This window comes from Erigeron canadensis, chromosome 3 (genome assembly GCF_010389155.1).
Source record: "Erigeron canadensis isolate Cc75 chromosome 3, C_canadensis_v1, whole genome shotgun sequence".
In the NCBI taxonomy this organism is placed as follows: domain Eukaryota; kingdom Viridiplantae; phylum Streptophyta; class Magnoliopsida; order Asterales; family Asteraceae; genus Erigeron; species Erigeron canadensis.
The window spans coordinates 28,336,777-28,352,648 of record NC_057763.1 but is presented as its reverse complement, the minus strand read 5'-3'; the positions used below and the strand labels follow the sequence as shown (position 1 = coordinate 28,352,648).

The 15,872-nt window shown below is 35.8% G+C and overlaps 4 protein-coding genes across 6 annotated transcripts; all 4 read right to left on the bottom strand.

Moving 5' to 3' along the window:
* Nucleotides 1-676: 676 nt before the first annotated feature.
* On the bottom strand, nt 677-4,361 carry LOC122590854 (uncharacterized protein NKAPD1). Of its 3 annotated transcripts, XM_043763030.1 has the most exons (5): nt 4,209-4,361; nt 3,312-3,382; nt 3,050-3,226; nt 1,725-1,971; nt 677-1,206 (listed from the first exon to the last, which is right to left on the bottom strand). In XM_043763030.1, the coding sequence occupies exons 2-5, from the start codon at nt 3,358-3,360 to the stop codon at nt 894-896; spliced, it is 786 nt and encodes a 261-aa protein (XP_043618965.1). In that variant the 5' UTR covers nt 3,361-3,382; nt 4,209-4,361; the 3' UTR covers nt 677-893. The 3 variants fall into 3 exon arrangements, with proteins under 3 accessions (XP_043618965.1, XP_043618966.1, XP_043618967.1); XM_043763031.1 differs by lacking the exon at nt 3,312-3,382 and having other exon boundaries at nt 4,209-4,360; XM_043763032.1 differs by lacking the exon at nt 4,209-4,361 and having other exon boundaries at nt 3,302-3,351.
* A 3,293-nt stretch (nt 4,362-7,654) lies between these two features.
* LOC122590852 (squalene monooxygenase SE1-like) lies at nt 7,655-9,908 on the bottom strand. Its single transcript, XM_043763028.1, has 8 exons — nt 9,675-9,908; nt 9,434-9,545; nt 9,180-9,354; nt 8,939-9,107; nt 8,617-8,835; nt 8,230-8,505; nt 7,870-8,148; nt 7,655-7,759 (listed from the first exon to the last, which is right to left on the bottom strand). The coding sequence occupies exons 1-8, from the start codon at nt 9,906-9,908 to the stop codon at nt 7,655-7,657; spliced, it is 1,569 nt and encodes a 522-aa protein (XP_043618963.1).
* Nucleotides 9,909-10,705: 797 nt separating this feature from the next.
* Nucleotides 10,706-14,021, bottom strand: LOC122591839 (L-type lectin-domain containing receptor kinase IX.1-like). The gene is made up of 2 exons (XM_043764070.1): nt 13,670-14,021; nt 10,706-12,780 (listed from the first exon to the last, which is right to left on the bottom strand). Exons 1-2 carry the CDS (start codon nt 14,019-14,021, stop codon nt 10,706-10,708), a joined length of 2,427 nt encoding a protein of 808 aa, XP_043620005.1.
* Nucleotides 14,022-14,721: 700 nt separating this feature from the next.
* Nucleotides 14,722-15,528, bottom strand: LOC122591838. Its single transcript, XM_043764069.1, has one exon. The coding sequence runs from the start codon at nt 15,526-15,528 to the stop codon at nt 14,722-14,724; it is 807 nt and encodes a 268-aa protein (XP_043620004.1).
* Nucleotides 15,529-15,872: the final 344 nt, after the last annotated feature.

Below are 15,872 nucleotides of genomic sequence, written 5' to 3'. Positions count from 1 at the left end.
CTCAATCAAATAGAAACCTGAAAAATCATGAACATGAAGGGATAGACAGCAAAAATTCAAAACATTATTGCTTTTCTCACCTCAGCTTTTGAGTTTGGCTATACTTACTCTTAATGCTATTTTAGAAATCTTTACTGTGTGTGTTTTACACAACAGTTAAACAGCAATAAATGATCCAAATCAAGTTCAATGTAATGCCTACTATCCAAGTTATAGAAAATGATAAACATACCTATTTTAAACAGGTGCTTAGGCAAAAGCTAGCTAGCTAGCAAGGTCTATTTTTTATAAGGAAGTCCCTACTTGGATCGTCCAAATAGGTATGAGGTTGTAATATGATTTCTAATGCCTTGTGCACTCAGATTCCCACTATTTATAACTTAGACATGAGAACAAATACCATTTGGAGACTATTGCCAGGACTTTTGTGTGTTTGAGGAGTGAACCATAAATGTTACACGTGATATTTTTTCACTGATATACATTGGTCAAATGTACTCACACTGCCCTCCTTATTGGGTCTATTGCAGAGGCCCCGCATCATCCCCGATGACAGATGCACATATCTTCGGTCTAGTTGGAAAATAGATATTGGTAAAAGGTCTCAGAGAAAAATAAGGAGGATCCAGAATCTAGACAATGTTTGGGTGTCATTGATGATGGCATGTCACAAAAATTGCAAAAACATGGGTATTTGTATTGTCCGACAACTCCAATCATATTCATCTTAAAATGTACACTAGTTCGACTTCAGCAGATGACCACAACCCACAAACCCTTCTAACTAATCTTGATATAAAGCCCTTCTAACTTTTCTTGATACAAAGCCTTGTATGTGCGGAAATATCAACTATAAAAGTGACCGAACAGAAATAGGTAACAACAAGATACTCTTACTTGCGATGTTTACTTCTTTTCTTTTCCCTTTTCTTCTTTTCTTTCTTCTCTTTTGATTTGTGCTTTCTGCAATGGTGCTTGCTTGAACTGACTCTTTTGGTTCTTTTCTCCCTTCGTTCAGAAGACTCTTCATCCGAAGATGAGATTGACTTCATATGTTGAGGCTTCTCAGGACCAAGAATAGCACGATTATCCCAACCATCTCTGTATCCAATATCATTGGGGCTAACTAGATCCCCTTTTGAATCAGGGAGATATGGACCTGTCTCGTCCATCCTGGATCCAACCGCACCCCTACCACGCTTGGCCCTGCCATCATCAAACAAGTGAGACTGGTAATGCCTATCTGAAAAGTAAAACGAGTAATGTCAATATGCAGATACAAGAAGCACAAAAGCACCCGTATGGTCTTACAGTGTTCAACTGAAGGTGGCATTCAACACACTGACTTAATAATGGGTAAACTTTGGGTTCTTATGTTTATCTTACATTTTAATTTTCCATCTCAAATGGGTCAAACGTATCGAATCAAAATATTAGCTAGAAAGGAGAATGAGTCAAATAGGTCATAAGCCACCAAATGTCTAATTATCAAATGCATACAACCTCCTACCTAGTTTTGATATGACTTCAATTAATATTGCAATAAGATAGGTTTTGTAGTAGCAACTATCAAATTGATTATTCCAAGAAACAGATAACATATCAACATGAATATTATGTGTCATCCAGACTTGAAATCTCGAATTGTCCTAGAAATGACCCATTTACCTGTTACCCAGCCCCCCTAACTTGCTATCTCTACATACAATATAGAAAGAAAATACCTTGAGTGCAAGAATTCCTCGATCTCGTTGTCCCTCAGTTCATCTTCACTTGCTGTACTTCTGCTTGATGAGCATTGAGAATGACGCTTTCTTTCATAATCCTCGATCCCTATACTCTTACTCCTTTGGGAGTCACTAGACACATAACTTCTACTTCGTTTCCTTTCATCCTTCTTCGCTAAATCATCCAATTCTTTCTCCTTTTGACGTGCTCGCCACATCTCATTTACCTCGACAGCTCTATTAGCTAGAAGAGATCAATTATGTCAGGCATTTTAGCATAAAGATACAGAACCATAACCATAATCTACTAACTTTCATACTATGAGAGATGAATCATACCCTTTCACATTTAATGCAAATTACGCTTCTGTGATGCAAAAAGAGAACACATTGAATGGAGAAATTATTTCCTAGCTTCCTAGTGAAGCCTCACTTTTAACCCCCTTCCAATCCATATTGTAGAAAACCAATGACAGACTGAGCAGATCCCTAATGCAACTTACCTACGTCTTATAGGGCAAAGCAAATATAGTTGACGATATATGCCTAAGAATCACTCGCAGTTTACATCATGATGGGAGAGTGTGAAAAGCATAAAGCGGAATAGTATTATCAATATGTTTTATGGCATTGATTGATAACACTTACATTATAAATTTACATAGTTGCAATGCAAGTAAAGTTGGGTGACAAGAAATTTAGACAATCATGGCAATATCTTTTGTCCTCTGAGAATGAAAGATTACAAAAAGAAAATTTTGCGTTCTAGCAAGTTATAAAACTCATTCAATTAGAACCATTAAGTCAAGGTGTGTTGCTTTGCAAATCAAATTTGTAAAACCATGAAACTATAAAAACCAAGTTTGCAGATTTTCGATAGATTAGAAGTTTAGAACCATCATACTTGATATCCGTTTTATACAAACACATATATTTTTCAAATTTCATTTTATTAATTGTCGACTAAAACAAAAAGTATTGCCAAAAAGGCTAATATAAGCATGTTAACTTACCATTTTTTGCGTGTCTATATGATTTTACATTTGGGTTACGGGCTTACAGGTCAACTATACTGCCTTGACATGTCAAAAGTCAAGGGGTGACAATCATGTCTCAAGCTCATATCAAGCTAATTAAGTCAACTAAGAAAAACAAAGGTAATAGAAGCTGGATGATCTGTAATTTTTCTACATATAAGTAGATAAGATTCATAAAAGTAATAGCTAACTGGGATCTAATACTGCAAAGTGAAATCCATTTGATATATTTATGCAAAGACATATAACATATAAGAAAACCAATAAAGCAATAAAATCACTTACACTGTTGTACACCAAGAACAGTTGCAGTGAGGAAGCGTGAATTTGGACGGCCTCTTACGTTAGGAGGACGAAGATATGCATCTATCCCATCTTTGGCAGCTTGTCTCCGCAATTCTGCTGCCTCTTTCATCAGGATTGCAGCAATTCTATTTTCCGTTTCCAGATCCATCTCTAATCCTGTATAAATATAAGAAGCCATGAAGCATACTGACTTAAAATGCGATATAGAATAACGAAATGCAATATACGTACAATAACGAACCCAGATATATACAGTCATACAGACAATGAAGCATACATCCATGTATCATAAAGGCTCACGATTTATCATATCTGCAAAATCTAAGTTTTAGGCCAATTAAAACAGATGACAAATCATGATCAATCTCTAAATCCGAAAGACTCGCAGAAAATCTTCAATGAAGAGAAGAACCAAAAGAGTTATTATCTTCAATCATGAGAAACAACTTCGAAGATGACTAAACAAATCTGGTACGTATTTACGAGTTTCTATCAAAGATGAAACAATCTACTATATGAAAAATTCATTTCTCCCCATCGACGAATACTCAAAAAAATTTGTTAATTAAACAATGGCAAGCTAGGCAACACTCGGCAAATAACTTTTAAACACATCTACAAACGTGTCATTTTTATTATATTTCCAAAAGCACCGTTGGTGCCATTCACATACCGACAATCGATCTTCATCAAACGTTTCACCACAACGTCAAAATGTTATGCGTTCCATATAAAAACAATCAACTCAACCCAAAATTTTCAGTTCTCACGAATTCCCAATTCCCACCAAGAAATAAAAAAAAAAAAAAAAAAAAAACCCTTTAGTCCGATATCACTAATAACTTGTCCGGATCATTAAAGCCGATCGACTTGCAGGAAAAAGTTTCTTCCTTTGCATCATAATATTGAAAATTCAACAAAAAAAAAAAGCATAGCTAAAATAGTATGTATGTTATGATTTTCTAATTTTATAAATGAAATACATCTTATGTTGGTATAAGTCTGAATTAATAAGTACCCATCAATGTATAATCTATGAATTATTATATAGTTATATATAATAGTGGGTTATGTAAACCCTAGTTACTAATATTTATATAAAAAAATAATCAATCTCTGTTAACATATAAAGGATTACCTTAAAAGGTGGAATAAGGGATTTGCTGTCTCCGTTGACGGTGGCGGGGACTGACGGAGACGGCGGCGATAGATTCCCGATCGAAGATACGCAGAAGGAAAAAATATGGAGTGATTTTAAATGGGTATGGGCATTTTGGTCTTTTGATTTATCTGTTTAGAACCCGGGCCAGGTTGTAAAATAGCTTAACAATTTTGACGAGTAAAGAAAAAAAATTTGATTTCTCATAGGTCGGTTGAACTTATTCAAACAATTCGATTTTTATTCTTGTAAAAACGGAGGTCCGTTTTACAGGTGGATACCATACAATTCGATTCTTTTATCTTACTATTTAAGGATAAGTTTGTCAACAAATCAATCAACTCGAGATCACATCGAGATGAGTACCGGCACAATGCGGCGGGCGGTGACGCCAAAGGGTGGTGCTAATGGCGGTACTGGTATCAATGCGGTTATTAATCTAAAAATAATTGACGTAAATGGTAGTGTAGTTATTTTATAGCTAAGTGATGTATCGTTAATAAATAACTTTATTAAGAGTATTATAAAGATATTAGGTGGTATTAATATTTAAACTAATTAATAAAGGAGATATATAGTTTGGATAAATATGGGTGTAAAATGGATGTATTGGGTAGATTTAATGTGTGAGTTAGAAATGTGTTGAAAATTAATGATATTTTAGGTATTTTAAAAGTAGAGAGTTGAAAAGAGGGAAAAGTAGTTTGTTTATTAATATATACGAGAGCAAGTACCCGCGCGTTGCGGCGGTGAAATAGTGATGGTGATAGGTCATAGGATATGATATGTCATAGAGTGTCATAGCCAAATATCTTAGCCGTACGGGCTCCGACCTCAGATTTAAAAATTCGTCGAAAGTATATCGAATGACATTTCTAATGAAAGAGCATGAAATTTTAAGAACACCCTTATATTTTTTATAATTTATCAATGTACGGTTTTTGAGATAAAAGATTTTGAAAGAATTAGATGGATAAAATGATTTATGGAAGAGAGAGAAAGTTGTAGGCATTGATATATGGTACATTATGTATTATCATGTATACATTGTTGAAATTGAAAGTTGAAATCCTATTTGCTTTATAATATAGTATAGATATAGATATAGATAGATATAGATATTGAATATATTGAGACTCATAAGACTATAACATATAAAAGACAGTGTTAAAAGTTAATTACTTTTTATAGATAGGTTGAATATATTGACTCGAAATTTAAATGACATGTATATATATGTGTATGGCTTGTTCATGTTCAACAGGTCAATTTCATTGTCAATAATACAGATCAATTTGATAACAATGATATAGTTAATATGTTATCAATGAAGAAGGCTTAAATATAAAATTAAAATCATGAAGATGCATAACTTTTATTAATAACTAAACAACTACGATCAATATTATTAACTTTCAATCAATAAAAACGATGACAAAATATGAGTTGATATATAAAATAGCTTATCGTGCTAACAGTGTTTATCATTTTATTTATATGTTGTGGAAAACTCAGAGATATTAAAATATTTAAAATGAATAAGTTAATCAAGAAGCAAAAGTGTATACGCTTAACTCCTCTTTTTGGGATAATTTCATATATACCATTAATAAGCTTCAAAATATTATATATGTCAAACTAAACTTTTAAATATCAAAAATGTCATTATTAAACTTGAAATATATCAAAATTATCCAAATGCTTAAATTTAATTAAAATAAAACATTATAATCATTTAAAACTATAAATAACATTTGCAAATGACAGCTACACCCTCTTTGTTATAATCCATAATTGGATACTAGACTTATAATCGAATGACAGATTCCCTAACTTTTCTTAAATTAACTTGATTCACTACCTTCATATTGATGTAGGTTCAAATCTTCGTTTCTAACCGACCTAAATTTGTTCATGATTTTAAATCATTTAAAACTTAAGTTGTTTGAACCCAAACAATAAAAGTTACAGGTTCTCAAAGTCTGCTCTATGTCTTATACCCGACCTCTTATGTATTGTTTGTTTTGTGATATTTTTCTATAACAAAACTAATTATCCAAGCCTAGAATAAGTGTTTACATACAAGTCTATGTTTTCGAATTGTATATCATTGCAATACGTAGTCTTTAGAATACAGGGAACATAGAATTTGCAAAATAATAGGGAATTAAATCACTTGAACTTTGTTGTTCCCTAAGATTATGAAAAACATCTACCTAACGAGTGCTGACAAGTTGCTCAGATTGATTGAATCACTTCAGCATTGTTGTTTATTAGGGATTATATTGTAACAAAGAGGGTATAGTTGTCATTTGCAAATGTTATTTATAGTTTAAACTGAATTAAAATATTTTATTTTAATTAAATTAAAGCATTTGGATAATTTTGATATAATTCAAATTTAATAATGACATATTTGATATCTAAAAGTTTATTGGGGGCATATATGATATTTTGAAACTTGTTAGTGGGATATATGATATATTTTTTGGTCTGACAAAGAAACGTAAATGGTATATACAAAGAAACGATTCAACTCTAGTGCTGTTCAATATATTGGAGGCAGAGGTGTATGCAAATATTCTTTTTGAGACCAAAGGAGATGGTGAATCGATCTGTTTTTTTAGAATTGGGCGACAGGCATAAAAGGTATCTACCTTTTCTTTCTTTTCTTTTTATTTTTTAATTTAAAGACACAACTTAATTTGTTTTCATTTTTAAACGGAGTACTTCTGTAAGAAATAAATGACATAAAAATGTATTAAACATTTTTTTTTTTTAATGAAGGTACTCTTCTTTTTGTTTATTTAACTTAAAGACGTAACTTTGTAGATAAATATATCAGACCATATAAAGTATAAACTTATCAGTTATCAATATCAATGATGCATTTTGATTGATCAAATAGTCGCACAATATATTTGACCGAGATTAAGTGTGATTAATTCAAGGCTAGGAACCGTACAAGTAAGAGAATTTGCTTGCAAAGCTTGCCATTAACGATGCAGAAACAATTGTAAATTATATTCCAAATTTTCGAATAAGATTACTAAGATCCTACTAATTGCAATCTACCTTCATATAAATGCCAAAAACAAGGATATTATTCATCTCTGTCTTTTATTGAGTTGTAACATTTGATTAATTTGTCTCATACTTGTAGACATAGACTAGCTACTCTATGATTGTTATAACTCTATGAAAGTTATTCAACTTAAGAATAATGATATAAAGTAATCTTACTATAACTCAAATCGGCATCATTGAATATTTATAATGATAACTAACAAATTAATATGTAATTATAAACCTGAAGATCCGTTATCATCAGATGAATATAGTAACTAAATAAGCTAAGAACAAAATAACGTGACAAGAAAAGCAACACGGTAAGTGTGCTTGAACCCATGAACAAATTTGACTAATTAATGGAGAAAAGGCGATTTATGATATGCTGGATTTGTTGATGATAAAAACATTTGTGCAGCTCCTTCAGCTTTTAGTATTGGGAAGATGATACCAGATGCGTCCTGCCAATAAAGATTCAGAGACTATTGGTTGGATATATCCATTGCTTATTTTTAACTATACGTGTTTTCAAAAAGGGTAGAATTGTAGTGTAGATATAGTAAATACGTACCGTGATCAATCTAGCACCTAGCAAAATGCGTTGTGGTGATGGAAATGGAAGTAACAGGCGGCCAACACCAAAGATAGCAACAGAAAAGAAATGAAGCACCAAGCTTGATGGTTTGGGGTTTAGACCGGATAATAGTGCAATGGGCCCGTTTGAGAACATGCCACCGAGGCATAAGTAGTCGAAACATGCTTGGCGCAGTTCTGTTCTGGCTTGATCAGGTGATGCAGAAAACACCTTGTACAAGGCTCCAGCCAATGTATTGATAGTAGATGCCACTGGCTGCAAAGAACAAACAGCTAAAATTCAGTTTGTGGAAAGCAAAACGATACAAAGATAAACAGATATCTCTATATGTTTGACCTTGCGCATGGTGTAAAAGGAGTCAAGATACTTGCAAAGGGCAAATGAGTCATTTATATTCTCAAGAGGTCGGAGAAGATCACGAACAATAACAACATCAGATAAAGCCACAGTCATTCCTCCTCCGGTCAAAGGGTGTCTCATGTTAAATGCATCCCCCAGTAAAATTGCACCCGGGGTGGGTTGTGGAGCAGCCGGCATGCTTCTATTAGCCATTGTTTTTATGCTTCCTTCATCCACGGCAGCAATGAAGCCGCATCGCAGCTCAGTAGGGATCTAAAACATGTGAGTAAATTCCATTTCAACAAATTATAAAATTTATCATTTTTGACACCAGAAGGGACAAAATGTTGTTACAAGAAAACAAGAAATCATATATGATAGTACCTGAGGAGCCACCTTAGTCTTTAGATACAGGGCCATTTCACCATTGCCAACAGAAGGGATTTTCTTGCCAGGGATATCTACTAAACATCGTATCTCAGTACTGCTGATCCGATAACATAAGATCGGTGAAGGGTCTGCCAATATAACATGACCATGATTTGGATATGGAGCCTCACAGTTCTTCAAAAGCAAGGCAGCAAAAGTAGATGGAATATCTACCTGCAGATGATCTGATCATGAGACTCATTTTCAACACATACCCACTTTTGAAAATGTTGAAACTAAGTACAGGATTTTTCTAGTTGTGGATTTCTATGCTTACCTCAGGCTTGCACAGACCGCGTCTCAGATTTGAAAAACAGCCATCACAAACTATAGTAAGTGGTGCGGTAACTGTGATATCTTGTCCCACTTTGGTCTTGTAGCGCACTCCTTTGACAGCCCCTTTCTCTTCAATAAGAGATGTCACTGTTCCTTGTTCGAGCCTCACACTAAAAGCATACGAAAGTTAAGGAACTTTCTATCAAAGCAGTTTATCATTATTTGAAAGTAGAGTTGATTACCTTGGGACTGTTGCAGCCTTCTCACGCATCCGTTGAACAAATCTGCCATTGTGAAAACACCGGCCTGAAACATCTCTTTTGAACTTCTCCAATGGGTAAGCCAGTTTAGTGCTTCTACCCTCCTTGAATAAAGCATATCCGAACACTTTTTGAGCATCGATGTTCTCTACACAATCTGAAACAGAGAGCATTTAACTTTTGAGCTATTATCACCTTCTGCATGAAATTTGGTAACTTTTGGCAAACTTACATACCTTCCAAGCCCAATTCGATTAATTTCATGTAGCCACCAGGTTGAAGCAATTCACCGACAATCCTATCTTGCAATCCCAGATCTCTTTCTATCACAAGAACTCGCCGGCCATCCTTAGAGATGGAAGAAAACCAATTAGTCATTTTCCTTTGTTTCTCATTCGGTTTATATCTTCTTTTACAGTGATTATCTGACATAAACAAACGAAATTTAATATTTCGAGAGAAGGCAAAGAAGCATACCATGCCAAGGCTATAGGCCAGGGCTGCACCAGCAACACCAGCACCGACAATGATAACATCAGTCTCTCCATCGTCCTGAGCCCTAGCCCGGACTAACTTATTGGTCTGTTTATGCAAATCTAAATCATCATCTTGTTCACTCTTTCTCACACCCAAGAAATAGATAAGAGCAAAACCCAACCAAGTAGCTATAATCCCTCCCAATATATACTGTTCTAAGAGGTTCAACTTCATTTTCAAGAAAACCTGAGTGAAAGTTGAATGAATTCGATAATTATATATACAGATTTTTTTTTTTTTCAAAGCACGTCGTAACAAAAATAATTTCAATGCTAATGTAAAGTTCTTTGTTGACCTGATGATCTATTAGTAGTGAAGAGAAAGTTGTCACTTGGCTAATTATTCTCTTTTTTAAATTTTAATACATTTGCCTACAGTTTTCTTTTAAATCCAACAGCTAAATTATAAACTACATGACAAGATCAAGAACTTAATACTAGATTATTGTCTTCAGAACATGGAACAAAGTATAGGATTTCGCCCCCTGCTTTGAAGAGACAACTCATACAGTATTTGTTCAAGTGATGTGAAGTTTTTCCGATACTATAACTAATACTACAAACACTTTCACTAAAGATCATAACCTCCATTTTCACCTAAACACACACTTGATTCAAATCTCCATTAATTCATCTAATTCAACCTTAATTCTAATAATTTTTTTGTTCTGACAGATCTTTATCACAAGTGAGTGCATAATTTACCCGTTTAAAGCCATTACATATAGCTTTAACTTTTAGAAGGAATCAAATAAGTATGTAATGTCAAAAGTTAATAATGAGCCAGTAGTCCATTAAGAGTAGGCCAAAAACTTAATAAGATCATCAAGAAAATCTACAGAGTTGCAAAGCTGACATACAATATAAGGAAAACGGATATTAAACTTTTTGACAATCGGATTTGACATGCAAATTTGGTAGCTCGAATGAATAAGAAAAGAACGATTTTCCTTAAGTTAATTATTGAGTGTCTCAGATGAAGGAAGTTGATGAGGATGCTGAAGATGAACTGGTGAGCCTGGAAGAGTTGGCTTCATCACTCGAATTTGAAAACATGGAATAGTCTTTCCTAAAACCTGTTAGGTCAATGGATGGCGACGACCACATTATAATGGGGTTGGCTGCAAAAACTGCAGTTGGCGTTGTTTTTGGAAGGTTGGGGAGTGGTGCTTCAAAGTTAAGAACTTGGATTGCTTGCTTTATAGTAGGACGAAGGTTGGGATCTGGATGGGCACACCAAAGTCCCACAATGATCAAGCGTTCCATCTCTGCCACATCAAAATCGGCATCAAGTTTTGAATCGGCTGCTTGAATAAGCGTTCCTTTTCCGTAGAGGTCCCAAACGAGGTCAACCAATCTGATATGACCATCTGTAGCCATGGGGTCAAGTGGTTTCTTACCACTTGCTATTTCTAAAGCTACAACCCCGAAACTATAGACATCTGATACTTTTCCAACCTTGCCAGTCAGGATACATTCAGGAGCCATATAACCCATTGTGCCTGCCAATATCGTCGTTTGGGACCCTTTTTCATGGTCAACAAGCCTTGCTAAACCAAAATCCCCAAGCTTGGCGTTAAAACCGGTGTCAAGCATAATGTTGCTCGATTTGATGTCTCGATGCAAAACGCATTGTTCCCATTCTTCTTGGAGATAAAGCAATGCTGAGGCCAATCCTCGAGCAATATTATACCTCACGGGCCAAATCAACAAGGAACCTCCTTTAAAGAGGTGGAAATCCAAGCTTCCATTAGACATGAACTCGTAAACAAGTAGGAGTTCTTTACCTTCATGGCACCAACCAATGAGCTGCACCAAGTTCCTGTGTCTTAGTCGGCTGATGGTCTTCACTTCAGCTGCATACTCCTTTATTCCCTGTTTGGATCCACTGGAGACCTTTTTGACAGCCACATAGGAATTAATTTCTTTTAAGAAGCCTTTATAAACACCGCCAAACCCTCCCTGTCCTATCTTCTCTCCTTCCGAAAAGTTCTTTGTTGCAAGGGCTAGTGCCTTGTATGAGAACTTTTTTGGCCCCGTCCCAATCTCAAATTCTTCTGTACCACTAGGAGGGTTCTCATCATTTTTATTTCGGTTTACAATCCTTCTCTTCTTCAAAAAACCGAACATGAAAAACCCACTGATAAACACACATGCCGAGAGACCTAAACCAAGACCAACACCCAATACTACCTTCAGTCTTCGTCCATGTTCAGGAGCTGAAACCATCTCAGCCTCTGATGGCGTGGGTGCTGAAGCATTTGTACCAATCTCTAAACCAATTGGGCCGGTGATCTTTTCATCAATTGGTAAAACTGAACTAAACTCCCAAGAATGAAGAGTATGAATCTCAAAATACTCACCAGTTGAGGCTGAAAATCCTATGCTAACATTTTCTGGCAAATACCTTCTTAGGTCAACTTGTGTGTTAAGTTTTTGTGTAAACCACTTCCCTTCATCATTAAAACCAGTAAAGGAAACACTTAGCTTTTGTGCACTAGAGTTGTAACTTACCCTTGCTATGTTTTTTTCCCCAAAAGAAGTACGACTTGACCATGTCAAGTTTTTTACGGATACCATGGAATTGATGTTGATGCCTACATGATCTCCAACTGGGTCCCAATCATCCTTAAATGTATCGAACTCTACTGCTACAAACGGGTTCAAAGTTGAGTTGAGCATCTGACTACTTCCTACAAGACCAATACCGCCACCTTCTTTCTTAGATGGAAGTTCAAGCCCTTCCGGTGCAAGAAAGAATGCTATTCCATCACCATACACAGGCAGATTCCCCGAATTTATAGTGAAGGTAAACTTGGTTGTGAAGTCAGCTAGCTCCCCTGATTTCTTGTCCCAAAGACGAAACAGTTTTTCATATGTGACTCTACCGTTACTCCAGTGAAGAAACCTGTCCTGCTGATTTCGGGTTAGCTGAATCGACGGACTAGAAGCCCCAGCATCTCCAAAATACTTCAACTCATGAATATTTGGGTTGAAACTAGTGAAATTAAAGGCTATTTTTGCTTCAGAAGGAAGTATCAAAAAAGCTAAATATAAGATTATACTTATCACGCATGTTATTGTCCTAGAGTTAGATGCCAACATGTTTTCTGTAAAAGAACTATACCTATTACATTTGGGATCAAAGAGGTTGCAAGATCACAGACAAAGACAATTTGATATCTTGAAATAAATGAACTATAAAAAAGATAATGCGAAAACATATACAGTTTTATATTCAGCCTGCAGATTTAACTTAGTTGGCCGAGTCATGGTAACAAGCAAACGAGCAGGACAAAAACTATGTAGTACTAGATTTTGTATCCTTCATCAGGGCCAAATTATGATTTGTTGATAGCTTAGAAGCTTTAGTTATTAACTTTTAATAGTTGAATTACCGGAATCAATTAGAAACAAAGTGAAGTCATATATAGTATATAATGACAATGACTAATTAATAATCATACAAAAACTTTGAACTGTTAAATTGTACTTAAAACAAGATGCTGTGTATATGAAGTTGAGTAGATACATAGTGATCATCTACTAGAAAACTCACCTGCCTAATGTGCTTGTCACTGCTTCACAAATAAGAGTTGAATGAATGGCTTTTCTATCTGTCTTACCTACAAAGACTTGGCTGTTTTGGATAAACATTTACAAATTGTTTATGTAATAACAAGCATATCTCTGAATTGAACTCTTTGAGATGTATGGATAAGTCTACTGTTTCAGAACAAGCACATATAAGAACGTTTATAACCATGCTTAATTGCTTAGCCCTGTGTTTTATGTGCAGCCCATCATATATCGGTATGTGCATCTAGTGTTCTACATATGGACTTACAGTATTACAGAAAACAGTTACATTACTAAAAGTGGCTAGCTAGTATCCATGCTGCCAATATACAAGTGTTTGTTAGTTAACCAGAGAACCATCTACATTGATGCCTTGAGCTGTTGGGCAAGTCGCCAATTGAGAATGTTCCCCGTCGGTACCCCACCAAGTCACACCTGTATCTTCAACGCAGAAATAGAGCAAAACCGCCATGAAGGCCAAACCAGCATCCAATGCAGCAGAAAGTATGTAATAATACCTCTGCCACCACTGGTTTCGGTACCTGGAAGCAAAAACGTTGAATATTATCCCTACTATAATAATCCACACATTGTAATTCACTGCCGTTGCTCCTAAAATAACCGGAAGGTTTAGTAGAGGAAGCCACGTTTGTTTATGAAACGCCTTGTAGAAGATACGAGTTTCAGTAACAGCAACAAATGGAACCATCAGTTCAGTATATCTATGTATATCTTCATGAGTCTTGTGTGTATGCCTCTTTCTCCTTGTATGAAGCTCGAAATCTATCATAGATTCCCCTGCATTTTATGATTTCCAACCATAGTGATTAACCGAAGTTTATAAACTTAATTACCTAATTATCAAAAAGATCAATCGTCAACTACTACGAAAATTGAATAGCCAAAGACAGTAGACCTGAAAAGACACTCAGGCAAGTTATAACCTTAGATCATGCAGGCTTTAGTCTTGGTTGTTGAGTTTGTCTTTTGGCATTCATAAAACGGTGTGTAGAAATAACTAATTTGTCCGTATTGATGTAGTAAACACTTTGTACACATTTATAAGTGCGAACATTCATGCACTTTTCAAAATTGCATAGAATAAAGTGTAAAAATAAGTAATACTGTAATAGTAACTACTCGTAATTTGTTGTAGTCAAGATGGGAGGGGGCAAAGTGGTAAAGAAGAGAAATGTTGGTTGCTAAAGTTTAAAAAACAAAAGCTCTGCTTTGGCTAATAAGGACTCTAAATCTTTAAATCTAAGCGAGAATATGAATCTAGAAAATAAAAAAACCAACACGATACATAAATAAATAAATAAAAGACAACTTATTATCATTTAAAAAAAAAAACTTCAACGTTGACGTTGTTGTGCAGGCAAGTTCTAGATGTGTTCGACTAGAGCGCCTCAAAGATGGTGGTGCGCCTGTCGATCACGTAACTCCCCCATCATACGTAACGGTGTTCCCACTCGTTGGTCCCAAGTACGAACTGACCTCTCCTCCGAAACTAACTCCAAATCAAATGGACTAATTGCACGACCGTTATAATCAACAACCATGTTGTGCAAAGTCACACAACTGTACATCATACGCTTAATTTTGTTGATGCTCAATGGACGCGCTCCGTGAGTGAGGATATGGAAACGACCTTGAAGCACCACGAATGCACGTTCTACGTCTTTCCTTGAAACTTTTTGATAGCGCTTGAACTTTGTCGTCTTGGGGTACATGGGACACTTGAAAGACTTCACGAGTGTAGACCATTCAGGATAAATACCGTCGGCTAGATAATACCCCTTTGTAAACTGCTCGCCGTTAGCGGTAAAGTTGACCACAGGAGCCCTATCTTCATGGAGCTGGTCGAACAAGTCAGATTCATTGAGTACGTTTATGTCGTTGTTCAAACCGGCTGGTCCAAAGTAAGCATTCCAAATCCACAAATCATATGAAGCAACAGCTTCAAACATGATTGTGGGGTGTCCTTTGTCGCCACGAGTGTATTGGCCTTGCCATGCGGTAGGGCAGTTTCTCCATGGCCAGTGCATACAATCAACGCTGCCGAGCATACCCGGGAAACCATGCACCTCCAAATGCTTCGCAGTCACTCGATTAACATCTTCTTGAGTCGGTTTTCTCATATACTCATCGTGATACAGGTGAATGATGCACTTACAAAAGTTGTTCATGTCATCATATGACGTTTGTCGACCCATTTCCAAATACTCATCTAGTTGGTTGGCGTTCGCACCGTACGCCAGCTGGCGACTGGCGTACAGCGGAAGTACATTTTTGAAAAATGTTTAAAGTGGGAACACCCGCAACATCGACAGGGGGATTGTGAAAGTATTGAAAGTGAGGCGGTAATGGTTGTATGGCATCAAAGGTTTGTATGTCCTTCACTATACGGATAAACATTTCTCTGGGCATTCGAAAACGCTTGCGAAAATAATCAGCAGGAAAGACGGGTTGCGGGGCAAAGTAATGATTATAAAGACGGGTTGCCGCATCGGCGTGGTTTCTTGGTATGTATCTTCTTGGGGCTCTTGGTATTTTGGAA

Excerpts from the sequence above, each read along its gene's own strand:
- LOC122591838 (XM_043764069.1), bottom strand. The coding sequence starts at position 15,528 with ATGGGTCGACAAACGTCATATGATGACATGAACAACTTTTGTAAGTGC.
- LOC122591839 (XM_043764070.1), bottom strand. The coding sequence starts at position 14,021 with ATGGTTCCATTTGTTGCTGTTACTGAAACTCGTATCTTCTACAAGGCG. Across the intron at positions 12,781-13,669 it reads TCAAGGCATCAATGTAGATG|CTTTTTTGATACTTCCTTCT; the intron begins GTTCTCTGGTTA and ends TCTTATATTTAG.
- LOC122590854 (XM_043763030.1), bottom strand. The coding sequence starts at position 3,360 with ATGATACATGGATGTATGCTTCATTGTCTGTATGACTGTATATATCTG. Across the intron at positions 3,227-3,311 it reads GTATGACTGTATATATCTGG|GATTAGAGATGGATCTGGAA; the intron begins GTTCGTTATTGT and ends ATATTTATACAG. Across the intron at positions 1,972-3,049 it reads TGTTCTTGGTGTACAACAGT|CTAATAGAGCTGTCGAGGTA; the intron begins GTAAGTGATTTT and ends GATCTCTTCTAG.
- LOC122590852 (XM_043763028.1), bottom strand. The coding sequence starts at position 9,908 with ATGAAGTTGAACCTCTTAGAACAGTATATATTGGGAGGGATTATAGCT. Across the intron at positions 8,149-8,229 it reads CCTTTTACACCATGCGCAAG|CCAGTGGCATCTACTATCAA; the intron begins GTCAAACATATA and ends TGTTCTTTGCAG. Across the intron at positions 7,760-7,869 it reads TAGGTGCTAGATTGATCACG|GACGCATCTGGTATCATCTT; the intron begins GTACGTATTTAC and ends CTTTATTGGCAG.